This window comes from Marmota marmota, unplaced genomic scaffold (assembly GCF_001458135.2).
Source record: "Marmota marmota marmota unplaced genomic scaffold, marMar, whole genome shotgun sequence".
Lineage (NCBI taxonomy): Eukaryota > Metazoa > Chordata > Mammalia > Rodentia > Sciuridae > Marmota > Marmota marmota.
The window spans coordinates 20520145-20546395 of record NW_026000221.1 but is presented as its reverse complement, the minus strand read 5'-3'; the positions used below and the strand labels follow the sequence as shown (position 1 = coordinate 20546395).

General features: G+C 49.5%; 2 protein-coding genes across 3 annotated transcripts; one reads left to right on the top strand and one right to left on the bottom strand.

The window, feature by feature from the left end:
• Window positions 1-1117: 1117 nt before the first annotated feature.
• Znf319 (zinc finger protein 319) lies at window positions 1118-6713 on the bottom strand. Its single transcript, XM_015488663.2, has one exon. It carries the CDS (start codon window positions 4626-4628, stop codon window positions 2880-2882), a length of 1749 nt encoding a protein of 582 aa, XP_015344149.1. The 5' UTR covers window positions 4629-6713; the 3' UTR covers window positions 1118-2879.
• Window positions 6714-6730: 17 nt separating this feature from the next.
• Window positions 6731-25864, top strand: Usb1 (U6 snRNA biogenesis phosphodiesterase 1). 2 transcript variants are annotated; one of them, XM_048792104.1, is made up of 7 exons: window positions 6731-7332; window positions 8414-8580; window positions 12294-12477; window positions 17881-17934; window positions 19236-19341; window positions 20576-20659; window positions 25739-25864. In XM_048792104.1, exons 1-7 carry the CDS (start codon window positions 7211-7213, stop codon window positions 25847-25849), a joined length of 828 nt encoding a protein of 275 aa, XP_048648061.1. In that variant the 5' UTR covers window positions 6731-7210; the 3' UTR covers window positions 25850-25864. The 2 variants fall into 2 exon arrangements, with proteins under 2 accessions (XP_048648061.1, XP_015344148.1); XM_015488662.2 differs by lacking the exon at window positions 25739-25864 and adding an exon at window positions 21703-22744 and having other exon boundaries at window positions 6734-7332.
• The last annotated feature ends 387 nt before the right edge of the window (window positions 25865-26251 follow it).

Genomic DNA, 26251 nt, shown 5'->3' with positions numbered 1-26251 from the left:
CAATTCCAGGCCACTTGCATCATTGTGTGGCTTTGAATAACCCATCGGCCTGCATAAAGGGAATATTCAGGCCCATCCTGCTCCCCAGGTAGATGGGTTTTGCTTAAGGTCACACAGCTAGAAAGTAAGCTGGGACTTGAGCCTGGTACAGACGCAAAGGGCAGTGGTCATCCCCTTGCTGAGAGATAGAGGCAGCAAGAAGGAATCCCACGGCTTCTTAAGGGTGGGGTGTGCCCTGGGCCACATGGAATAAGAACAAAGGATCCAGGTCACATCCAGGGCCCCAGCCTTTCACTAAGCTTCCTATTAAGCTTCCAGACTTTTAATCCTTTGAAGTATAGGTAGCTCCTTCTCCTTTTAACTTCTACACTTACCCTCTACCCAGACAGAGCAGGGTACCCTTGCTAGCTTTCTCCCCGCCTCTGCCCAGCCCCATCTTTGCCTCTGAGAAATGGAAAGAGCCTGAGCTGCAGCTGGGCCATTGGTGGTAGGGGGTGGGGTACAGGGAAAGGTGTGCAGACCCTGAGGTAGAGGGCTGCTGAGCTGGGCATGCGGAGGGAGCACAATGGTACAGGGTGAATGGGCGTGGGGTGGGGTCAGGCCCTCTGAGGTGGGCCTGGCTGGCAGGGTCTGCTGCTCCAGGGAGGGGCTGGACAAGCTCTCTTGCTTACCAGGCCCAGACCCCAGCTTCTGGCCTTCCGTGAGCTGCGCTGATCCCTCATGGCCCAGCTCCCTCCTCCAGAGCTATAGTTTTAATCCAAGGTCAAAGGGGAAAGGTCCATTCCCCAGGGACTCAGGTGTCCTGCAGCTGATACTGTCAGGACCTTGGCAGCTTACCCACCTGGGCCTCACCAGACTCCATTTCTTTTTTCACAACAGTCAAGCAAGGCAAAGGTTAACCTCCTTTTTTTTTTTTTTTTTTAATAGACTAGGTAACTTCAAAGAGGTTAAGTGACTTGCCCAAGGCCACAGCCACACAGTCAGAACATTCAAAGCTCAGGATTCAAACCCAGCCCTGTGTCCCAGATCCCAACCTGACACTCTGGCCCACATGCCTTTCTCTGTCTCTCCATGTCCCATCATTTCCCTGTGGAAAAATGACCAGAACAAACAGAGCTTTGGTCTGTGACAGTCGATGTCTTTACTTCTAAAGCATACATTGGGTTCACTATATATTAACATCAAAAGTGGCTACCTAAAATGGAGTCATCCTTTTTAAAAATCCAGATTTTCACATTTATATATAAGATTGAAAATGACATGAAATTAAACTATACAATGTTATGAATAGTATAACAAATTGCTTTTAGAAAGCAAAATGAAAAGAAAAAAAATAGCGGTTGGGACTGTTGTAAGCCTGGGTTCTGGTCTTTTGAGGCATTGTGACTGAGAGCCAGCACCGAGGGGAAGGACCAGCCCCTCTCTGCAGGCACAGGAGGGAACCCAGTCAGACAGAGGAGGCAGATGTGGCTGTTCAGACTTCAGAAGGTAAGAGAGAGGCAAGGCGGTGTCTTCCTGCACCTCTGGGCCCTTGGTGTGTGCATTGATCAGTCTTTTTCAAGACCCACACCAAAGAGAGGTGGGGCTGGAAGAGGGCAGGGGGCAAAGCTGGGTTCAAAATGGTTATTTTGGTAACAAAGGGCCTCTGGGCCCCTTAGCAGGCCCTGGCCACCAGCAACCTGGCTGACCCCATCCTCCTGTCAGGCACACTGCCTGCTGGGTTCCTAAACCCACTGTTTCCTCCTGCTCCCTATGCCCTGGGCACTTTCTGCTCCAAGAGCCCTAAGGGCAGCCAGAGACCTGGGGTACTCTAGGAGGACCCACAGAAGAATACTGCAGTTTTCTAAGTAGCTGGATATTATCCAGGGCATTTTGACAATATAAAATCCCTAGGGTTCAGGCCAGCAGCCAAAACAATGGAGGGATGGCACTCCCATGGACTAGGAGGGCACTGTGGAGTCAGAGGTCATCCCCCCTGGGTACCCGGACCTGGTCTTGGCCCTGAGGCAGGGCTGGGGCAAGCACACTGGGGCTATGCCCCTGAGCCCTGAACATTTTGGTTCTCACAATTTGAGAAGAGGATACTTGTTTCCATCTGCTAGGGGATCATGAACCTCACCCTACTTCCTCCTACAATCCCCTTCGCCCTACATTCCTCTCCCCCATCAGCAGTTCCATCTGGCTAAGGATACAGTTCCCTACCACCAATAGGAACCACACTGCAAGTTGGGAGGGGGCTTTCAAAACCACAGGACTAGCTCTCGATGGGCCACTCCTCCTCTCCCCCTTTCTAGCCATGCCCATTACTTTCCAGGCAGAGCTTCCCAAAGACCCCTATCCTTTACAACTTGACTGTCAGAAACCCGAGGGACACATCACCCCAGTCTGGGGCAGACAGAAGGCTGTGGCTCAGTCTATCCTGATCCCCAGAACTAGGTCACAAACAGCAACTTGAGGGGATGCCTTATACCCAGCCCACCTCTGGGGTCCAGGACCTACCATGACCCTACTCCTTCCGAACCCATCTTGTGGCCTAAAAGATTTGGAAAGATTGGGTTGGTAGACACCCATCCCTGGGACAGAGAGAGAGCATGTGACTGCCAGTGGAATTTCAGTCCTCTGGAGATGAGGGAAACTACTGCCCTCAGAAAGCAAACCCTGCAACGGGAAAGAGGTTTATGGAGTCAGGACTGGCCACAGCGATCTGGCTCCCCAGAGCCAGGCTGGTGACAGGAGTGCTGAGTACACTCACCCTCCACTGGCCCAGTACTGTTTGTCCTCACTCCCGGAGCCTAAGAAGATGGAGCTGGGTGGGGGGTTGGTGGGCTGCAGCTATAAGGAGGCGAGGCTGGGCTGGCCCTAGGAGCCATCGCCTGGCCTCAGGGTAGGCAGGCGGCCACCTGGTAGGCGCCCTCGGCAGCTGCAGCGGCGGCACTGTGCTGTGCACTGTGCTCCTGCAGCAGGGCCACGTCCAGGAAGCGCTCGCCACACCACACGCACTTGAACTGCTGCTCTCGGGCGTGGACACCCTGGTGCTTGTTAAGATGCTCGCGCTGCTTGAAGGCCTTGTCGCAGTTGGGGCACTTATAGGGCTTCTCGCCCGTGTGCACCCGCCGGTGCCGCTGCAGGTCTGACGCGTATTTGAAGCGCTTCTCACAGTCTGGGCACTTCAGCGGCTTCTCTCGGGCTGGGTCGCAGCGGTGCTGCACAAACTCGGAGGAGGAGAAGAAGCGGCGCTCACACAGGGTGCAGCGCAGGGGCTTCTCGGCCGCGGTGCAGTGCGCCAGCTGGTGCTTCTGCAGGGCCGACGCCCTCTTGTAGGCTTTGTTGCACACAGGGCACTTGAAGGGCCGCTCGGCTGCGCCGGGCAGGCACTTGTGCCGTAGCAGCTCTGCCGACTGGTCGAAGCCCTTCTGGCACATGGGGCACTTGAAGAGAGTCTCGAGGGTGTGCACGTGCTGGTGGTAGAGCAGATGGCTGGGCTGCCCGAAGCCCTTCTCACACAGCCCGCACTTGAAGGGCTCCTCCGTCTTGTGCGTACGCCGGTGCCGCATCAGCGCATACTGCTGCTTGAAGCCCATGGGGCACAGGTCGCACTTGAAGGGGCGCTCCGCACTGTGCGTGCGCTCGTGCTGCCTCAAGTCTGAGGGCCGTTTGAAGGCCTTCTGGCACTCGCCGCAGCGGAAGGGCCGCTCGCCACTTGGAGTGCAGGGGTGCTGCAGCAGCTCCGAGGACTCCTTGAAGTGCAGCTCGCACACATTACAGCGGAACAGGTGGTGCTCGCCGGAGTGTGCGTACATGTGGCGCACCAGGTGAGAGCGGTGCTTGAAGGTCTTCTCGCAGACCGCGCACTTGTAGGGACGCTCGGAGCTGTGCGTGCGCTTGTGGTGCACCAGGTGGGACGACTGGCTGAAACTCTTGTCACACAGCGTGCACTTGTACGGCTTCTCACCTGTGTGGATCCGCTCATGCCTGGAGAGCTCCGACAGGTGCTTGAAGGGCTTCTGGCAGATGGGACAGCTGTAGGGTTTATCAGCCTGTTCCGCAGGGGCGACAGTCGGAGGCGGGGCAGCTGGCGGAAGTGATGGGGCAGCAGCAGTGGCAGGCTCTGCGGCCTCGGCTGGCTTATAGGTCTTCTCACAGATAGAACACTTCACGAGGCCACTGTGCGTGCTGTGGTGCTGCGCCAGCGAGGTGAGCAGGGAAAAGCCCATCTTGCACACTCCGCAGACGAAAGGCTTCTGCTCGGCCTGCACGCACTGGTGCTCCAGCAGGTCAGTGGCCTGGTGGAAGATCTTGAGACACTGCGTGCACTGGAATGAGCGGTCGTGGCCCGCCAGGCACTGGTGTTCATGAGGGCTAGTCAGGTGTGCCAGGTCGTGACCACACACACCGCATTTGGGTCCTGGCTCCCCGGCTGCCTGCAGGGGTGCATGTTGTGGAGGCTGCAGGCCCGTGTCTGGCTGCAGGAGGATGCCATAGACCGCACAGCCCAGGGGGTTCTCAGCAGTACCAGGGGGCAGCGCATGCTCTGCCAGGGCCGGTGGGGGCTCGGCATGGTGCTGAGGTTGGGGTGGCTGGGGCTGCTGCGGCTGTGTCTGAGGCGGCTGCTGCCAGCTTTCCGACATGCTTGGGAAGATGAAACAGGGTTTGGAGATTAATGGCTTCAGTTTCCCGCTTAAGGTGACCCAACTCAGAGAGAGAAGTTGCCCAATCTCAAGGATGGACAAGGACCTCAGACAAGGCACGGAGGAGGACTGGTCAGACGGCCCTAGTCATCAAGTGAGGAGACAGAATACAAGGCTGAGTCTACAGGGCAGGGGGTGCTTCAAGGCAGGGTCCCAACACTGCCAGGGAAACTCTGCCTTCCACAGTGAGCAGTTCTGTGGGGAAGAGAAAAACTGTGAGCTTGAGCAGAAACAAGCAGCCCTTCCCCAGTCCTCACCCTGTTCCGCCTGCACTTGCCCCTGGACATAAACCACATTTGGGAAGAGAGACACTCAGGATTGGGAGAAGTTCCCTTCACTTGCCACCAAAGTAGTCTGCGGGAGGTTCAGCTCCTCTAGGCAAAGGGGATGGCAGCTGCCTCTACTCTACCCATGCCTGAACTAGGTCATCCTAGCCTACATGAGTTTCCTCAGCTTCCTGCCAATTCTCTTCAGTCAGGTGTCTCCAGGTGAGAGCCTGGGGTGATCTGTTCACAATACAGAGGCCTCCCTAAGGCCTGCAAGCCCATTCTCATTGCTACCCTGAGTCTTGACCCAGGACCCCACTGCTCAAAGGAGCAGTCTATTGACCTAAAAAGGCCACACCTCCCAGGTTTGAGAGCCCAATGGCAAAAGGCCTCTGGCAGACAACATTAGAAAAACTACATAGAACCAAGGACCACCTCAAAAACCCTCTCCTGTGTGGCACTGGCTCACACCCCTCCTCACCTATCCCAAAAGCCCTCCACTCTGGCTACATACCTATCCTCTTGCCACATAATAGGATGGATGGCCTGGCAGAGACCTAAACCCACAGATGATAGGAGCTAGGTTCCCAGAGCCACCCAGTCTCATTGTCCACAGAGCAGAATGTCTTTACTTTAGCCATCTTTCAGAAAACCAAAACCAAAAAAAAAAAAAAAAGTTCTAAATCCTCTGAATCTCTCTGGCTGGCTGTCAATGCCTGCAGAAAAATGTGAGAAACTGCACTGGTCTGTCTCAGCCATGTAACAGAGCATCTCTCTCCATCTCCCTTCTGGAGACAACCTGTTACCTTGCTCCAGGGCTATAATATTCTGGGTAATCAATGCAAGGTAAAGCCCACCCAGCCTAGGCAAATCTCTAACTCACCACTTTGTGGCAGCATATGATAATGCCAGAGAGCGGGAGGAATTTTTAGAGTCACAGGCAACCCACTTTCAGGTTTCCAGCTCATCCGCCTCTGAAGTTGAAAAGTTTGTAAGTTTTCTCCTGAGAGGAGGAAGGGTAAAGTATGTCCTCATAGGCCAGCCTAACTTCTAACTGTTCTGTCAAAGAAATATAAGAGTGAAGCTAAAAGCTGTCATCCTCAGCATCTTCTGGGAAGGGAGGAAGGAAAGGGGCTGCTGCTTTTGGTGGAGGCAGCAGGTTGCATGAACAAGCAGGTACCACTTGGTAATCTAAGCAGGCAGAGAAGAAAGGTGGCTGCTCTGAGCACATTCGAGGTCTGGCTGCATCAATCCAACTGTGTGGTGGTTGTTTCTTTTTCTGGCATAAATGGCTGCCAGAGCCCGGGGCCCCTGGGGCGCAATCCCACTGCCCACCCTGATCCTCCTCCCGGAAGGTGCAGCCAGGAAACCTATCTAATCACTCCACAAAAGGAAGGAGAGATGAGGGGAGTGGAGGGGAGGCAAAGGGAGGCCCCCACCTGCGCCCCACCCCAGTTCTTCCTCCTCCCTAGGAAAAGAAATGAAAGCCGATCACCTCCCACCCAGCCCTACCCGCCGGCCCAGCTGGGCTGCCTCCTGTCAGCCCTCGCCTGGAGGGCCGAGCCCCTGCCGCCCGAGAGCGGGTGCCTGGGCCCCAGGAAGGCCCCAGGGACGCAGGCCCGGCCCGGGAAGCGGCTGTGCTTGGAGGCCGGGCCTGGGCCGCCCAGGAACTCAGGAGGCCGCCGGGTCGGGTCGGAGGGGCGGGGGTGGGGGGCGGCCCGGCCGACTAGGGAACGGGTGCGGCGGCAGCGGGAGTGGCCCCCAGNAAGGGAGGGCGCTCAGTTCGCGCCCACCCAACCCGGCCTCAGGGGAGACGACTGCCGGTTCCGCCCCCCGCCCGACTCCTGCACCTGACAGCGAGAGCCCGCCTGGACCCTCTCATCTTCGGGAACCGACGCGCGTCTAAACCGCTCGGCTTAGCTCTGAGAGCAGCGGCCCCGGGGCTCGGACTTTGAACCGGTTTGAGGAGGGGGCCCCGGGACCTGTGAAACGGGCACACCAAGGATGGAGCGGGGAGGCTCCGGGAGGCCCGGTAGCCCTCCACGCGCAGCCAGCGGGCAAACAGCATGCGGACAGCGTGCAGATCGCGGACACCGTCCTCGCTAGTGTCCCGCCCCTTCTGGCCCCGCCCGGCCCCGCCCCGAGGCGGTGATACCCTCACCCCGCCCCCCGGGAGCACTTCCGGCTTAGCGGAACGCGGGGTGCGGGCTGAGGTTGCCCGTGGCGCTGCCCGGTGAAGGTGTCGCACAAGGCCCCATGAGCGCTGGACCCCTGGTGGGCTACAGCAGCAGCGGCTCCGAAGATGAGGACGAGGCTGAGGCTGAGATCGAGGCCGCGACCGAGGGGCGGACCAGGCCCGGGGCTGGGCACTGTCGTCGGTGAGGATCGAGGAAGTCTCTTTTGCCGAGGCGCGGATTTGCTTGAGAACCCCGCTAGACCCGAGCATCTGTCGACTGGGGAGGGGAGGCGGTTCCCGGGGAAAGAAAAGCGGGAAAGGAGGATCCAAAGGGCACCCCTGGACAAAGCCCCAGAGTACCCCCACCAGGCTCCGGCAAGGTTGGGAGGCAGGACGCCAGCTCGGGTCCAACCTGGGACGCTGGCGGGTTCTGTGTTCTGGAAGGTAGCACACCGTCCCAGGTCTGTTTCCTCATTTGAACACAATTGCAGTGATAATAGTTGCTTAAGCTTATGGAGACCCGGGGAGGCTGAGGCAAAAAGATCACAATTTCGAGGCTGGCCTCCTGCAACTTAGACTCTGTCTAAAAATAAAATTAAGAGGGGATGGCTGAGAAGGCAGCTTTATGGTAAAGTGCCCTAGGATCTCCAGAACCACATACACTGCCTTCCCCACACACAGCATATGGAGAGCCTTTTAATTCATCCAACAAATACTCATTGAGCACCTAGTCTGAGCCAAACTGGAGACTGGGAACTTAAGTGGACAAAAGCCTTGAAAGTCTGTTTTTTTGTTTTGTTTTGTTTTGTTTTGTTTTTGTGGGCCCTAGGTTCTTAAGTAACTATCTTTGCTGAGTGCTTTACAAGCAGTATCACTGTTGATGGCCTAGTAGTTTTGTCAGGTAGAAATACAGTTAACACATGAGGAAACATGTATCTCAGAAAGGGTACATCACTTGCCCAAGATCACAGAGCTAGAAAATGCTGCTCCATCTCAGGCCTGTCCAACCAGGGATGTGCTATCTAAACCACACCTTGCTGCCTGCCCGAGTGTTTCTCATGGGGACCATGCTTCATTCTAAGGTCTGCTTCCCAGACTTGTTGAGAGACTCCAGTGCAAATACTTGGGAGAAAGCTTTGTGACTTTCTAGAAGCTACCTCATGTACTTGCCTGGAAAACCACACTCAAGATCATGTTTATAAGGGGTTACAGCTTTTGTTGGGTGTATAAAAGCAGAGAATGCTAAAAAGATAAATGTACTTGTTTCCTTTTTTCTTCTGCAGTGGCCAGAGTCCTGATCCTAGTCAGAGGTTTCCAGTGCCCGACAGTGTACTGAACATGTTCCCCAGCACAGAGGAGAGGCCTGAGGATGACAGTGCAAAACATGGGGGACGTGTGCGCACCTTTCCCCATGAGCGAGGCAATTGGGCCACCCATGTCTACCTACCATGTGAGTCATGTATGACAGGCAAACAATTGAGACCAATAGGTGCCTCTTGATGTATTTAGCCACAACTAAGAGGAAGAAACCAGAACCCTGTCTGTGCCACCCCAGCCCTGATAAGTGGATAGCAGGCAAAAAAAAGTGCCCAGAGTCAGACTTCGTCTACTATCTACTGCTCTGGGTGTCCTTTGGACTTCTCAAATCTCAGTTTTCTCACCTCCAAAAAGGAGATAATAGTAATACCTATCTTTGGAAGATGAACTTAGATAATTTCTGTCAGGTTCCTAGTACAATACACAAGTAGGTGGTGGCTCTTATTATTTTGTGTAGCCTTCTCCCATTATCAACAACATCCCACACCAAGAATGGTGCACTTGTCACAGTTGATGAGCCTACATTGGTACATCACCATCACCCAGACTCCAAAGTTTGTATTAGGGTTCACTCTTGGTGTTGTACCTTCTGTGGGGAGACTTGTGCTACCATTATAGAATCATATAATTCACTGCCCTAAGAATCCTCTCCTCTTATCCATCCCTCCCCTGCTTCCTCGCTTCTGTGAACCACTGATCTTTTAACCATCTCCATAGTTTTACCCTTTCCGGAATGCCATGGAGTCAGAATCATTTAGTAGGTAGCCTTTTCAGATTGGCTTCTTTCACCTAGTAATACATATTGAGGGTTCCTCCATGTGTGTCATGGCTTGACAGTTCACTTTTTTTTTTTTTTAGTACTAAATAACATTCCATTGTCTGGATGTACCATAATTTATTTATCCATTCACCTACTAAAGATGGATACTTGTGATTGCGTCCAAGTTTTGGCAGTTATGAATAAAATATAGACATCTGTGTATAGGCTTTCATGTAGACGTAAGTTTTCAACTTCTTTGGGTAAACACCAAGGAGGGCAGTTGCTGGATTGTGTGGTAACGGTTATGTTTAGTTGTGTAAGAAACCACCAAACTGTCCTCGGCAGTGGTTGTGCCATTTTACATTCCCAACAGTAATGAATCAGAGTTCCTGGTACTCTATGTCCTTGTTAGCATTTGGTATTGTCAGTATTCGGGAGTTTAGCCATTTTAACAGGTGTATTGTTGCATTTCCTTGGTGACATATGATGTGGGACATCTTTTCAGGTGCTTTTTGCTATCTGTATAGCTTCTTTGGTGAGGTGCGAATCAGATTTCTGTCCTACCTTATAATCAAATTGTTTATCTTCTTACGTTTCATTTTAAGAGTTTCTTCTATATTTTTCTGTATTTTTAATCAGACATATCTTTTGCAAATGTATTTTTTCCTAGTCTGTAGCTTTTCATTCTCTTAATATCTTTTTCAAAGCAGAAGTTCTTAAGTTTAATGAAGTCTACCTTTTTAAAAATATCTTTATTTTGCTTATTATATTTTTAAATGGTGCTGAGAATTGAACCAAGTGCCTCAAACATGCAAGACAAGCACTGTACCATTGAGCCTCAACCCTAGCTCATAATGAAGTTTATCTTATCAATTCTAATAACTAATAAACAATATAGCAATATAAACCTTTGGAAGACCCATATTCAAACTATACCTGCCAGTTCTGTCAATTTCCAGGGTTTTTTTTGTTTGTTTGTTTTAAGAGAGAGAGAATTTTTTAATATTTATTTTTTAGTTTTTTCAGCGGACACAACATCTTTGTTTGTATGTGGTGCTGAGGATCCCCAGCCCTCAATTTCCTGTTTTTAATTTCATCAATTTCTGCTGATTTGTTTTATTTCTTTTCTTCTGCTTACTTGGAATAGAATTTGTTCTTTTCTAGATTTATTTTTTATTTTTAGGTGGACACAATATTTCTTTATTTTTTTAATTTTTATGTGGTGCTGAGAATCGAACCCAGTGCCTCTCACTGAGCCACATCCCCAGCCCCTTTTTCTAGATTCTTTTTTATTTTTTAATATTTATTTTTTAGTTTTCAGCAGACACAACATCTTTGTTTGTATGTGGTTCTGAGGATTGAACCCGGGCCACACGCATGCCAGGCGAGCGCGCTACTGCTTGAGCCACATCCCCAGCCAACCTTTTTCTAGATTCTTAAAGAGGAAGTTTAGAGGATCGATTTTAGATCTTCTAATATGTGCCTTTAGTGATATAAGTATTCTTCCAAGCACCTCTTTTGCTGCATCCTACAAGTTCTGATGAGTTGTTTTCATTTTCATTTACTTAAAAATACTTGTAGGTGGTACCTGCCTATATTCCCAGCAACTGGTGGTAGACCTAGGCAAGAGGATTGCATGTTCAAGGCCAGCCTCAGCAACTTAAGGAGACTCTGTCTCAAAAAAACAAAATCTGCAAATTTCTCCTGAGATTTCTTCTTTGACACAGGTGTTATTTAAAAGTGTCTTGTTTAGTCTCTAAGTATCTGGGAATTTTCCAGTTGTCTTTCTGTTATCAGTTTCTAGTTTAATTCCATTGTGGCCCAAAGTCAGACAATGTATGATTTCTAGTCTTTTTAATTTGTTAAGGGGTTCTGATACCTACTTAAAACTGTATGTTCTGATACCTCTTTAAACTGTATTTTTTGGCTTTTATTATGTTTTATCATATTTTCTTCATAGCTGGATATGATGTATTGCATAACAGGGACATGGTAAACAGGCCTTCAGTAACATGGTGAGGCATGAAGGGGAAGCATTCTACAGCCCTGTGATCAGGTCCCAGTCATTTAAGTGAGCCTGTGCCTCTGGACTGTGGACAGCAAGGCGAGAGCCAGTTTGAAGTTATTTCCCTTCCCCCAGGTCAGTAGGGCTCCTATTAAAACACCTGCAGGTCAGGCTCTGGTTAAACCTAAGGCAGACCTTTTAAGAAAAACAGAATTTCTAAATGGTTTCTTTCTATCCCCTTGTGCCAGAAGGGCCAGAAGCACAAGATGACTTTTCTCCAAAATTCTGTGAGAACCTGGTAGAGTTCCAGATCCTAACCCTCAGAAAGCAGTGTGCATATGTGTATGTCCCACAACCCACATCCTCTTAGAGTTTTTAACTTTCAGATTTGTATACCCTGAGTCTCCAGCAATTTTTCTATTACGATTTAGGCCTTCCTGCGCTAGCCCTTGTTCACACACAGGTTTCAGCTCATGTATGTCTGGTCCAATAATTTGTGAGCCTCTGTATTCAGCTGTGTGTCACTCACTTTTCTTATAGATCTAAGAAGAGCTGTTGTTTTCTTAGTTTGCTGGACATTTTACTTGTTGTTAGCATGAAGTGACAACTTCCAAACTTTTTTTTTTTTTTTTGGTACTGAGGATTGAACTCAGGGACACTTAACCACTGAGGCACATCCTGAGCCCTTTTTTGTAGTTTATTTAGACACAGGGTCTTGTTGAGTTTCTTAGTTCATCACTAAGTTGTAGAGGCTGGCTTTGAACTCACAATCCTCCTGCCTCAGACTCCCTAGCCGCTGAGATTACAGGAGTACAGCACTGCACCCGGCAACTTCCATGCTTTTTAATGCTGGACTATAAACCTGAAGTCTCCTCCCCGTGTGTATCTTGTTTACCTGAATTCTTTTCAGTGAGCACATATTACTTCTTTAACCAGAAATGCATGTTAAATTTGATTAAGCTTTATAGATACAGACTCAAACCCAGGGTAATATGGGCTTCTCTCTGCCTTCTGGGCTTTTTCACTCAGCCTTGACACCTTGGCTAAGACAACAGCCCACCCGCTCCACTCTTCCTTCCAGATGAAGCCAGGGAGGAGTTTCTGGAGCTGCTTGATCTGTTGCTACCCCACGCCCAGACCTATGTGCCCCGGCTGGTGAGGATGGAGGCCTTCCACCTCAGCCTGTCTCAGAGTGTGGTTCTGCGTCACCACTGGATCCTCCCCTTCGTGCAGGCTCTGAAAGACCGCATGGCCTCCTTCCAGAGGTGAGCGCTTCCCTGGGCCTCTGGCTGTTCCCTCCAAGGCTTCTCCCCCTTTCCTGAGCTATGCAGGTTGGAGGTATGAGTTTCATTATCCCAGCAAAAGGAATAGAACACAGGAACATTGAAACAGCTCCTGGGGCCACCTGAGGTACATCTCATCCCATGTGACCTTGGGCACATTATAAATTCTTTATACTTCTAGTTTCTTACATGCCATATAGGAAGTCTTTGCTCTCTTTCTCTACACTCTCACTCAACGTTTCTAACACAACTGTAGCCACATGATATCCTGAAATTTTAGTTCAGTTCTGATGGTAATGACCCAAAGTTAGTGCACACATCACAGGTTAGGGGCTCAGTCCCACGAGACTGCCCTCCACTTCAGATGCTAGCTTCTCATGTTGGATCCCATGTTACCCACAACTCTTTTTCAATTTTGCTATAATTCAGAGGTTTCTGTGACTCCCTCCTCAGGCTTGATCATTAGCTAAAACAGCTCACAGAACTCAAAACAGTTCATTTAATAGATTATCAATTTGGATCCTTTAAAGGATATTTTAGGGGGTCCAAATGAACAGGCAGATGAAGACACACATAGGGTGAGGTCCGAAATGGTGCCAGGCTCAGGAGCTTGTCTCCAGCGCACCATGCATTCTTCACCAGAAGGAACTCTTCAAACCTGGGCGTTAGGGATTCTTCTGGAGGTTTCAGTATGAAGGCATTATTAACTCTAGCTCCTCTCCCCTCCGCAAAGGATGGGGGTGTAGGGCTGAAAGTCCGGGCTTCTAATCATGGCTTGCTCTTTCCAGGTGACTGTCCCTCTTATAGGAGTCCAGCAAGAGTTGCAGAAAGTTCCAAAGGATTTAGGAACGCTGTGTAAGGAACCTGTCAAACACTAAATAATAGAAGGAAAGATGGTCTCAGCACCCTTACTGTTTAGGAACTTATATGGGTTTAGGAGCTCTGTGTCAAGAACTGAAGCAGTGACCAATATAGATTTCTTAATTTCTCATATCTGCATACAGGTCATGGGAAGATGTCTGCCTCAGAGGCAGCTTATGGTGACTGAAATCCTGCCTGCCCCTCAGCATGGCACTTGGTAAAGGGCCAGAACTGAACCCTACTTCTGGTTTTGTCTACGGGCTTACGGCATTTCCCCCCTTAACTAGTTCAGCCATTCTCCTACAGAAATGCCTTTCCTGCTAGACTTGAGCAGATCAGAACCCTGCTCTTGCAGGTGGCACATGCCTATGATACCAATGATTTGGGAGGCTGAGCCAGGAGGATCACAAGTTCAAGGCCAGTCTTGGCAATTTAGCAGGGCCCTAAGCAGCTTAGCCAGACCTCAAGAAATAAAACAGGGTGGGGATATAGTCAGTGGTAAAGTGCCCCTGGGTTCAATTCCCAGTACAAAAAAAAAGGACCCTCCTGCTCTCTCTACCAGATGGCATGTGCCCCAGAACTCCTCAGTCCTCGAGATCGTCAGTATCTGGGAATTGGCATTGTTTACAGCCTAGAGCTCATTACTCCTCACCTCCACTCATTCCCATGTCCCTCTTCCCTTCTGGAGCCCAGGTTCCCCCCAGCAGGACTATAGCTTCTCTCTGAATAACCCACAGCCTTCTCCAGGTGCTCTGGTTAATCATGCCATTAAATAGATGCTTGCTGAGTGCTTGGACATTCAGGAGGGAGCGGAGCCTGGAGGACACCTCTCTTAGAGTTCGGTGGGTCCACTGAAGGCTGGGACTCTGCTTTTATCTGCAGAGCTTTTTTCAAATGAGGTGTTCCACAGACACCCACTGTGTAGATGTGTGAGACAGGTAGAAATAGAAGTCTCTGGGCTGGGGGTGTAGCCCAGTGGTACAGTGCTTGCGTAGCTTGCACAAGGCCCTGAGTGGGAACTCCAGCACTGAGAGAAAAAGAAATAGAAGTCTCCTAGCCAAGGCCCATACCCACAGCTCAAGAAGCCCTAGGCCCAGAAATTCTAGTGAAGGGCTTTGCCCAACTAATAGGTTCGACCTAACTAGTTGAACCCTTTCTGAGGGCTAGAGGGGAAGATTTACTCCAAGCCAGTCAGTCATCTAGAAGATCAGGACTGAAGCTCATCTGTTCTCCAAGCCTAGCCCACCTCCTTTTTTATTGCCGTATCAAATTTACTGAACTTTATGTATACTATCAGGACTGTTTTGGTCACAGATACCAGAAACTCAACCCAAAGTGGCTTAACACAAAGCGGGATTTATAGGCTGGTATAGCTACAAAGTTCAGAGGAAGCGCTAGCTTCATGATGAGGGAGTGGAGGTCACCGGAAGATGTTAGATGGCACCTGGCTCTTACTATCTCAGCTCTGTGCACCTGAGGGGACACTAGCATCTCCAGGCTGACCTGCCTAGTAAGATAGCCCTCTTCTTCTTTTTTTTTTTTTTTTTAATATTTTAGTTATAAGTGGACACAATATCTTTTTTTTTTGTTACTTTATTTTTTATTGTCATCATTACAATAAAATTTTAAAGTGCATGACATCTATATACTTCTCCAGTTCTTTTTTTTTTTTAATTTATTTTTTTTATTGGTTGTTCAAAACATTATAAAGCTATTGACATATCATATTTCATACAATAGATTCAAGTTGGTTATGAACTCCCAATTTTACCCCAAATACAGATTGCAGAATCACATCGGTTACACATCCACATTTTTACATAATGCCCTATTAGTAACTGTTGTATTCTGCTACCTTTACTATCCTCTACTATCCCCCCTCCCTCCCCTCCCATCTTCTCTCACTACCCCATCCACTGTAATTCATATTTCTCCTTGTTTATTTTCCCATTCCCCTCACAACCTCTTATATGTAATTTTGTATAACAATGAGGGTCTCCCTCCATTACCATGCAATTTCCCTTTCTCTCCCTTTCCATCCCACCTCATGTCTCTGTTTAATGTTAATCTTTTCTTCCTGCTCGTCCTCCCTGCTCTCACTCCAGTAAGATTGGCAGCCATTATGAAGTCAAACAACAACAAGTGCTGGAGAGGATGTGGGGAAAAGGGTACTCTTGTACATTGCTGGTGGGACTGCAAACTGGTGTGGCCAATCTGGAAAGCAGTATGGAGATTCCTGGGAAAGCTGGGAATGGAACCACCATTTGACCCAGCTATTGCCCTTCTTGGACTATTCCCTGAAGACCTTAAAAGAGCGTACTACAGGGATACTGCTACATCGATAATTGCTAGACTGTGGAACCAACCCAGATGCCCTTCAATAGATGAATGGATAAAAAAAAATGTGGCATTTATACACCATGGAGTACTACGCAACACTAAAAAATGACAAAATCATAGAATTTGCAGGGAAATGGATGGCACTAGAGCAGATCATGCTTAGTGAAGCTAGCCAATCCCTAAAAAACAAATACCAAATGTCTTCTTTGATATAATGAGAGCAACGAAGAACAGAGCAGGGAGGAAGAGCAGGAAGAAAAGATTAAAATTAAACGGACACAATATCTTTATTTATTTTATGTGGTGCTGAGGATCGAACCCAGTGCCTCACGCATGCTAGGCAAGCGCTCTACCTCTGAGCCACAAACCCAACCCATAGTGCTCTTCTTTACTTTTTTGTTTTTGTTTTTGTTTTTATTTTTGTCAGGAACAGAACTGAGGGCTTCAGGCATGCTAGGCAAGCCCTTTGCCACTGAGCCACCCCCCTGCCCCCAACAGCCCACTTTTCAAATAACTTCAGCAAAAGTCACAAAAGACTTGGACTGGTTTGGCTTGGTGTTCATGCTCTCCCTTTTGTGAGTGAAGAGTTAAAAAACCCTTTCTCCTTCTACTTAAGAAGCTTTCTCTGCTAGAACACTGTTCCCTGACCAAGGGCAGCTTGTCAGTAAGTTCCAGGTCCGGGAACAGCAGAGTTGCCCAGGGTGCAAGACAAAGAAAACGAGGCCCCTGGTGGGAAGTCACAGTTCTGGGCCTCCTTGAACCCACTTGTTCTTTGATAGGCAGGTGCCCACTAAGACTCTGGAAACTTCACCCAAGAGTTATTTCTAGAGTACCCGAGGGGTACCCAAGGAGTACATAGGTGGGATTTTCCCTTGTTTACTTGGGAAACAGCTCCAGAGAACTGCCCCTGGATTGCTGGATTGGTTCCCTCTGAGGAAATGCATCTGATGTGCCCCGTGGCTCAGTGTTTCTTGCTCTGTGTCCTGAGTGGGGCCCAGCCAGCCATGGCCTCTTTGAGCTTGATTGTCAGGTTGAGTCCAAGATGACTGAGAACAAGCAGTGCACCCCGGATTCTGTTGCTGCCACTGAGGGCACTCTCTGCTCTGACAGGCCAGGCCTAGGTCAGTGCCTGCAGCTGAAGGGGCGGTGGCTGGACACAACATCCAGTGTCGACGGCAGAACACTTATCCGACACCTTCCAGAACTCTTTCCAAAATCTGTGCTTTCCCAGGAACTAGTGGTTCTGTCATCCCTTACATTTTCCCCAAAAGGGATACTGAGCGGGGAGGCAGGGCGCTGGCTGGCTGATTTCATGCACATGGACAGGTTTGTGAGGCTCTGTCCAGCCACAGATATGTTCATTCCTTCCACTGGGATGAATCCTTTGGCCTGGAGGCTGTGAAATTATCTTTTCCTATGATGGGACTTGCCAAGTTGGTCCACGAGGGGCAAGAAGCCAGTCTGTCCCTTTGCGATCACCAGTGTCTTTAGGACACAGCCAGCACCTAACTGACTGAACCTGACTGGTCCCCATGTCACTCATCTGAGGGGTCAGTGGGGGCCTGTTTCTGCCTCCTTTCACACCATTGGAGACCCATCCACTCTTCCTAGAGCCTCATAGGAGAGAGCACGGGCTTTGTCAGGCAGACGGAGGTTCAAATCCTGCCTCGAAAGCTTCAGTTTCCCTGTCTATAAAATGGGCATAATTATAGTGCCTGCCTCAAAGGCTCATGTGAGGATCCCATGAGCTGATAAGCCCCAAACCTGTAGCTCAGCCCTTGCACATGGGAAGTGTTCTTGTTATTGCTTAGACTAAATCAGTGTTGTCCTTGTTTTAACCTGCAAGGCACAATTTGGCCCTCATATGATTTGTTATCACCCACTGGTGATTAAGACTTTCTCAGTTCCCATCAGTAAAGTTGAGATAGTCTCAAATTGTTTGGAATGAACTGCTCTTATCAAAATAAAAATTTTTTGCTAGCATCTAAATGATACTACATATACTTGTACAGGGTGATGTTAAGGTCTTGCTAGCTCTAATTAGGGTTCAGTTTACCATTTATATAATGAGGTGACAATATTAAGTATAAAGTTCTATTTCTCAAGTGCTATTTATCAAACTATTTTTCTGTTTGTTTTTTCTTATTCTTCCTGAAATATGATCTTTTTTCTTCTAAATTTCAGATTCTTCTTTACTGCCAACCGTGTAAAGATTTATACCAATCAAGAGAAGACCAGGTGTGTCCCCCTGATCCCAAGTCACTACCAGAAGAAGAGTCTTTGGTGGAGTGCTTTTTGTTAAATTTTTAACCAAGTCTGCCAGATTATAGGGAAGCTGTTCCCAAATCTGAATTTTCATTAAGAAAAAGAACTGGGAGGCCAGGCATGGTGGCATATGCCTATAATGCCAGACATTCAGGAGGCTGAGGCAGGAGGATCAAAGTTCAAAGCCAGCCTGGGCAATTTAGTGAGACCCTGTCTCAAAAAGTAAAAAGGGCTGGGATGTAGCTCTGTGATAGATCGCTTGCCTGACCTATGAGGCCCCAGGTTCAATCCTCAGTGATACAAAAATGAAACAAAAATAACCGGGGGAACATCGGGAGGGGTCCCAGAGGTGGAGCAGATGGGGCCCTTCTCGGTATAGGGAAGAAAGCTGTGAAGGTAGAAAACCTGCTCCTGCCCGTCTGCATCCCTAGTTTTAACCTTTATCTCACACATTCTGCTCTCTGACCTTTGTGTGCTACACCAGCATCCCCACAGTGACACCATCACACACCTCCCCTTGATTCATCCATTGCTGGGCAGTTGTGAGGCTCAAAAGAGCCCAGTGGATTTTAAAAGCATTAAATGAATATAAGAAGAAATTATCATTACCAAGGTTTCAGAGCGAGCCTCCATGTCCCCTCCACTCACTGAGCCACCCTCTCTCAGCACCTCTGAAAGGGCTCACTCCTTCCTTCATTCTGTGCTCTACAAATTTATTAAGCTACTGGGTTTCCAGGAGGGAGGAATTGGCAGCGTCACATACCGCTGAACAAGTGAGGACAGAGGAGTATCCTTGGCTTTAGTGACACGGAGGTCATCAGCAATCAGCAACTGGCAGGCACTCCTGCCAAAGGTTTGGAGACAGGAGGCAAGGAAGTAGGGGACAGGGAAGCTGGACCAAACACCTTTTTAAGAAGTTTTCCTGAGAACAGGATGGGGGCTGGCTGAAGGTGTGGGTCAGGAAGGGTTTTAACCATACTACATGGTTCTGCACAGGAGAGCGGCCTGAGCACTGTGGGAAGAGGTGGACCCAGGGGGCAGAGTGCAGAGCAGTAGCAACAGGAGCCATGTGGGTTGAACCTGGGGAAAGAAGGTTTAGAGACGGAGGAGGAGGAAGGAGAGGCTTATGGAGCAGCCCTGGAAGCTCAGGAGGGAGGTGGGGTGAGCCTATGGCCAGGCTTCCTGCCTGGTGCGTCCCGCTCCTCCTTGGGTGGTCTGTGCCCTCAGAGGCTGCATCTCATGCCCATGTTTCCTTTGCATCTGCCTCTCCCTAGGACCTTTGTTGGGCTTGAGGTCACTTCAGGGCATGCCGAGTGCCTGGACCTGGTTTCAGAGGTTGACAGAGTCATGGAGGAATTCGACCTCACCACTTTCTATCCGGTAATGAACAGGGTTGGAGATAATGAATGGAGATACTTATTATCTCTTCAACGGGCTGCTGCTTCTCCACTGGCCCGTCTCTAACTGGAATAAAGCCATCCTTAAAGAAGCCTTCATCAGAGGCAAATTAAAGAGCCCTCCAGACTTTGCTGTATGGAGTGTCCCAGATGCCAGCCCACAGAGGACACATGCCACTGGGAGGTGAGGGGTCTGAGGTGCAGCTAGATGCGGCCCATCCAAAGTCTAACGTTTTTTAAAACTCCATATTTTAAATATGGTCCAGTATGTCTCCTACTGCATAATGTCTCCATGTTTGTTTTATATTTCTTAAGAAGTAGTATCTCCCACAATTTTTAGCAAAATTGACCCTCTGGGAATAGTTGTAGCTTTGCATACTTTACTGCACCTGCCACGTGCTCTCTGGGGGTACTGAAGAGTCCAGGTGGAATGTCAAGGCTTTAAAGGGCCCATTGATTTTATTTGATATATTTTTTAAAATCATGCTGAAATATTTAACAATGAACTTGAATGGAAATAAGTATTATTTCTTTAAAATTTTAGATGTTTTGAATTTTGTTCATCTCATCTGAAAAGTATGGCATCTGTTAGGATGTTCTAGATCGGAAAACAGAGTCAGATCCTGGGTTCTCTTCCATATCCCCAGATTTAATGACTCTCTGTATGATATTTAAAGGAAAGCCTCTCAGAACGGATTGTCTTAGCTCAAGCTGCCATAATAAAATACCATAAACTGGGTGTCTAAAACAACAGAAATTTGTTTCCTCACTTTCTAGAGGCTAGTTATCCAACATCCAGGTGCTGGCCGGGTTGGTTTGTGGTAAGGACTCTGGCTTATAGACCAGTTCCTTCCACTGTGCCCTCCCCTCCTGGAGGAGAGAAGTGGGAGTGCACAAGATCCCCAGAGTCTCTCCTGCCAAGCGCACTCACCCCATCATGAGAGTCCCTTCCTCGTGATCATATCTAGCCCTAATTACTCCCATAGGCCCCTCTCCAAATGCCATCAAAATGGTGGGGTTAGGTCTTCAATATGTGAATTTGGGGAAGGGGATAAGACCAACTGCAGGCTATTTTATCTTTCTGCTGTCCTTGGGATCAACGCTAAGGGTCAGATCTCTTAGACAGGCCAGGGATCCAGCAAGAATATCCTGACAGCTCTGTCCCAGACCTGCTGTGGCATCCAGGTGATAGCCTGCATCCCTCTTTTCCTCTACAGGACCCTTCATTCCACATCAGTCTGGCCTGGTGTGTGGGCGATGCTCGTCCCCAGCTAGAAGGACAGTGCCTGCAGGAACTACAGGTAAATTCCCAGGGCAGGAGCAGAGAGTGCTGAACTCTGGAAGGACAAGGTGGACACTGGGGAGGGGAAGGACTAAGCATCCAAACCTGTATGCCTGGGAAGCCAGTGAAATGGCAAAAAAAAAAAAAAAAAACCACACAAAAAAACCCCTCAAACGTTACCTTGAAACTCAAAGTGTGGTCCGTGGACCAGCAGCACCAGCAGTACCTGGAAGCTTATTAGAAATACTATTGCTTTGATCCCACCCCTTGCCTAGGAAAGCAGAAATGCATTTTAATAAGATCCCTAGGGATGTGTGTTGCAGGAGGCTGTGAGGAGGCTGCTGGTTTTCCCTGCAAGGCTTGGGCTTGGCCTGTACTGGGAGTGAGTGGAGGGTGCCAGGTGTAAGGAACACCCAGCCCCCAGAACCTAGCACAATTTGATAGTAGGTGAGATGTTTTACCCTCCCATTAGTGCCCCTGGGGAAGAACCAACAGTACGTGGGCAGCAGTGACCGGCAGCTGATGCTCTGCCCCCGGTGGGGAGGCAGGCCATGTGGGAATGTGGCTTATGCTGCTTAGCTGGCACTTCTGTTTTTCAAGAGAAGCCAGAAATGCAGATTTTTTATGTGTATCTCCCAGTTTTCAAATATTGGAAAATGATGTCGATTTTTAAAAACACTTTGTAAGGCAAACAGATTCTGTGCAGCCCACAGACCATCATGGAGTAGCCTCCCTGCTCTGCCTCGGTCATGCTGGGAGAAACAGAGAGCACGGACTTCTGACTCTAGCAGACCTGGGTCCCAGTCCTGGTCCCCCTGGTTTCTGAAACCCAGAGCTTTGAGCTTTGTGTCCTCATCTATAAGTTGGGGTGGTAGATGGATGGCACAAAATTGCAGAGGTGATTAGACCAGACAGCTCCCGCAGAGCCGGGGACTGTGCGGCTGCCTCCCCCTCAGCATTGTCTACCCTCTGAAGGAATTCACAAGGCTGCTTTTGTTTGCCATGTCCTCTGGGTCCGGGATTTCCCTTAATGTGACCGTGCTGTCCCGCTGCTGGCTGCAGGAAATCTTGGATGAGTTTGAGGATTCTGAGATGCTGCTCCGCGTGCTCACCAAGCAGGTGCGCTGCAAGTCTGGGAACAAGTTCTTCTCCCTGCCTTTGAAGTGAGCACAGAAGCCTTACTTGTCCAGGCCCCTCTGCAGGCCAGGCCGTGAAGAGGAATAGTCCATGGGAACACTCCCAGCCTCCCTCTAAGAGGCCCAGTCATGCCTCCGGACTGAGTGGTGTTGCCATCCTGGATTGTCCTGGGGGCTGCTTCTCCTGGTCCTTTGGGGTTTCAGGTTGGATGCAGCTGTATTGTGGTCATTCCCAGGAGTCACCAGTAGAGGGCAGCCTGGGTTTCCTAATTCTTGCACTGTGGCTATGCAGAAAAGAAAAATGAGGGCTGCCAGGAGAGCCCACCCACACTCAGCCGGAATCCCCCCCATAGTCCCCCTAATGAACAGCCCCCTCCCTGACACTCCCCCTTCTGTGTTTAGTATTTTGATGCCCTTGGCCTCATACCAGGTTTTTTTAAATCATCATGCCCTGCCTTATCCCTGTCAAGCAAGGACATAGGATTCTTCCGAGAGTCTGTCACCCTCCTTCCTTGAAGTATGTCACTTTTATTTATTTTCTGTTAATCCCAGCCCCTCCTGTGCCAACAGAGACCATTTCAGGGCCAAGGTACAGGGTGGTAATTTGTGGTTCAGCATCAGTTTTCTCCATTCTTTCCTCCCACTCGCCCCCAGCCAGGTGCCTGGGGAGACTTGAGCAGATGTTTCATTTTGGCCTAGCCATGGCTGAAAGCCCGGCCTCCAGCACTCTGTGACCTCTGGCTTCCCCACCAACTTTCCCAACTTCCCCTGTCAGTGCCTGGGCATTCTGTAGGGAACCCGGAGGGAGGACCAGGGATGCACAGGACCTTTATTTTTTCAATCCCTCACCTAGGTGAAGGGCCAGCCCTCTCCAGTTATTATCTGGGTTTCTGGTAATAGATGAAGAAATGTTTTTGTTATAGTTTCAAATTATGTTCAACAAATAAAAATTGCATTTTTAAAAATTTTTCAGTCTTGTTTTGGACTGCAAGAAGGTGAGTGAGAGGTGACTCTCTGTCCCTACCTCCCCAGGTGTGCTTCACAATTTAGAGGCTCTCTTGTGAGTCTCTTATGACTTCTAAGGTGGGCTAAAGGGGCACTAATGAGGTTTCAGTAAAATGAGGGTGGGGTCGCCCAGCCTTGCCAGGCCCGCACACGGGAGGCTGCCGGAGCACATGTAGCCAGGGCTGGGCATGTGGCAAGGGATCGCCTTTCCCGTTCCTCAAGGGTCGAAGCACAGATGTTTAGACTTTACACTGCTGTAACACTCATTGTGTCCTAGGACCTTCTCATGTACTCTTTCCCATAATCCCCTGAACAGTAACCAGGGTAGGAATGATTGTTGCTTTATGGAAGAACTTGTTAAGTGACTTGCTTGGGGGCATGAAAAATCATGGCCTGACCCAGCCCTAACGTCAACTCCTGTTCTGGCAGGGCCCAGGTGTAGCACTGCACACCACAAGCCTCCTGCTCAGCCCTGAGGGAAAGGTGCAGGGGGAGGGGCCCATTGCTCTGGCTGCCACTGTGCCCTGGCAAAACCGCTCTATCCTCACTCAGGAGGCCACGTGCGTACCTATTCCCCTGAAACCACCACACTGGTCTGACTCCTGCCTGACTGGTCAGTCGCTTTCCTCTTCTTGCATTTGAGATCACACTGGTGAGAGAGGGGGCCAGTCATGTTTTCTGTCTTGCAAACAACGTGGCAAATCAGTCAAAGTCTGACCCTGGTGCTTAGAATGGGAAAAAAGCAGGCAAGGTGCGTGGAGAGGAATCCCTAGCCCCAACTTCATACTTCCCAAAACTGGCTGCTTCCCTGGGGAGGATGTAACTCCTGTAGTGTCCGGCAGAGGATGGAATTAGAGAGCAGCCACTTTGAGGAATGGGCCAAGATCAATAAGCAGCTCTTCAATGGAGAATGGATGGTGGCGATTGAGGAAGGAAGCAGAAGTTGCGCTGGGGGGGAGGGGTGGGCAGGCCAGGCTGGGCTTGAGGAGGCCAGGCAGCAGGGGCTTGGCGGATACCCAGACATCAGATGTGCCTCCAGAGCAGAGCAAAGTGCTCTACTCCCGCTGACAGTGCAGAAGCAGCTGACGCTCTTCCATAAGAGGAGATGTACTCCAGAAACCAGGGAGAGAACTCTTGAGAAAGAAGGAAAGATTGGAACAGGCTGAGGTCCTAAGCTGCTGGCTTGCAAGGAAGAAATGCTCTTGATGAGGATTTTATCACACCAGTGAGAGAACCGAATCAACACATCTGGCTCCAGCGTCCTCAGACGTTTCCCACAGGGCAGGGAAATGGTCATCTCATGGCCTGATTGGCCGGTTTCCACCTGGCACTCCCAGCCCTCTCCATCGCCTCTCCAGACCACCCCAGCTTTGTTTCCAAGGGAAAGAGCAATTACCTCGGCTTGCTTGTTTATTCCTTGTCTTGGCACCAGGAGTCCCAGGAACTGCCTTGCAACCCAACCGGACCTGTTTTGCCTGCCTCAATTGTGCCAAGCACTGAAACGGTGAATTTTGCAAAAGAGAAAGAGTTTATTCATCAGGCAGCCAAATGAGAAGAGGCAGGAGTCCCAAGTCTCAAATCTGCCTCCCCAGGACAGGGTTTAGGGATGCATGGGGTAAAGAGGCAGGGTGGTCTGAGGCATGGGGAAGGGTGATCAGAGTAGGAAAAAGTGAAGTCATCTGAGTTCTGCTCAGGCATAGTCCAAGAGTCCTATGACTCTTCAGAAAATGGCAGCATTAGCATGCTCTGCAGATGGTATTTTTAGCTCTCTGATGTCAAAAGGGCACCCATCGGACACCTGACCAGGCCCAAGTGAAGGGTTAGTGATTTTAGCTGATTTGAACTACCTCAAAATTGCTGAAAACCAACTTTACCACATGACTCATATATCAGAAGTGTTATCTACCTATCTCAAAGTGAATGTGAGTGTACTGCTGAGCTACAGGACAGCTAAAATGGGTGATAAATGCAAGAGGGTTTATTCAGGTTTTCCCTCAGTGGCAGCCTCACCTTTGAGGTGGGCCTGGTGCACTACCTTGAGGGGGCCCTTGCAGCTGGGGAGCTGTGTGGGGAAAGGGTCCTGGGCCTGAGCAACTTTCTTTCACTGAACCAGACCTCTCCTACGAGCTGGGCCAGCTTTACGATGAGGAGACAAATCCTCAGGGGGGAATAACATGTTCCAGATCATCCAGCAAATTTGGGCTGGGATAGGAACCTCATGACCTGGCTTTCAGTCCAGAGCTTTCTATACAACCCCTGACACCACATCAGGGTCTCAAAATGAAACTATGCTATGAAACACAGTAAACAGGCTTTGATTCAAAAGACCAAGAAGAAAAAAAAAGTTGGGGGTGGGGGGTCAGGATAGAGATGAAATAATGTTGGCAAGCTGTGGTATTTAAAGCTGGCTGACCAAGGGCTGCTGTTCATGCTTCTCAGTTCCTTGTGTCCTCTTTATGATCTTAGGTTCTGGCCAGAAAGGATAGAAACTTAGTCGCCTTGCCCACGGTACCTGTAGGAGCCAGAACTAATCATTGGGAACCCCTGGTCACAGGGGAAGCCGCTTTCAAGAGGGATCCCCATAAGAGAAAACAACCTCTAGACTTGTCCAGCTGCAGGCCTCTACAGATGCTGCTCACCTTCTGGGCTCCTTTCTTATTCAGTGGTCCCATAAACCCACTTTTATTAAAAAAGAAAAACTGGCTGAATGTGAATAAACACAGGGAAAGATTGCAGTGCATTCATTTAAACAGGGGCAACCCTGATGTCCATTTCTGAAAACCACTGTACATTTCCCCAAAGCAAATTTCAAAGTGGAGATTTAGAAACCCATTTCCCATATGAGGGATCCCTACAGAGAAGTTAAAGAAAATCAATGAATTTGCCAAACTCGAACTTCCTTCCTCGGAGGAAGCTCTGCCAGGTAACATCCACCATTGCTTTTTCTTCACTGGCAGGTCGGTTCTAACAGGCCATTTCCAAGGCTCTCGCCCTGCCTCCAATTTCAGGGAGGCAAGCTGGCTAAGGAGCCCCAAGGGTCCACTTTAAGGAAAACCGCCCTCAGGTAAGGGAAGCTCTTATTTCCTGGTCTGCAGAGAGGTGAGATCTCCGCCCCACTCACCTCCTGACCTCCTTGACCTCGCTGCCCTGCCAGGCCAGGGCCCTGTGTCAGGGCAGTCCTAGGTCCCTATGCAGAGTCTTCAGGGGACCTTCGATCCCGGGTCCCTAGCTCTGGCCTCCAGCACCCACATGGACTGATCTCAGACCACTCCTGGAATACATTTAAATCTAGCACATTAAGATCCGAGGGAAGGTTGCCCCCCCAACCCCGGGTCCAGAGCCTCAGTGGGCATTTCACTTGCACATAATAGTGGCCAAGAAGTGCCTGGCTTCAGTTTGGAAATTAATGTGTGATGAGCAGGAGCCAGAACCCTCACCTAATCTTCATCCCAACTCCTTGCCCCACATTC

Excerpts from the sequence above, each read along its gene's own strand:
- Usb1 (XM_048792104.1), top strand. The coding sequence starts at position 7,211 with ATGAGCGCTGGACCCCTGGTGGGCTACAGCAGCAGCGGCTCCGAAGAT. Across the intron at positions 7,333-8,413 it reads GGGGCTGGGCACTGTCGTCG|TGGCCAGAGTCCTGATCCTA; the intron begins GTGAGGATCGAG and ends TTTCTTCTGCAG. Across the intron at positions 19,342-20,575 it reads ACCTCACCACTTTCTATCCG|GACCCTTCATTCCACATCAG; the intron begins GTAATGAACAGG and ends TTTCCTCTACAG.
- Znf319 (XM_015488663.2), bottom strand. The coding sequence starts at position 4,628 with ATGTCGGAAAGCTGGCAGCAGCCGCCTCAGACACAGCCGCAGCAGCCC.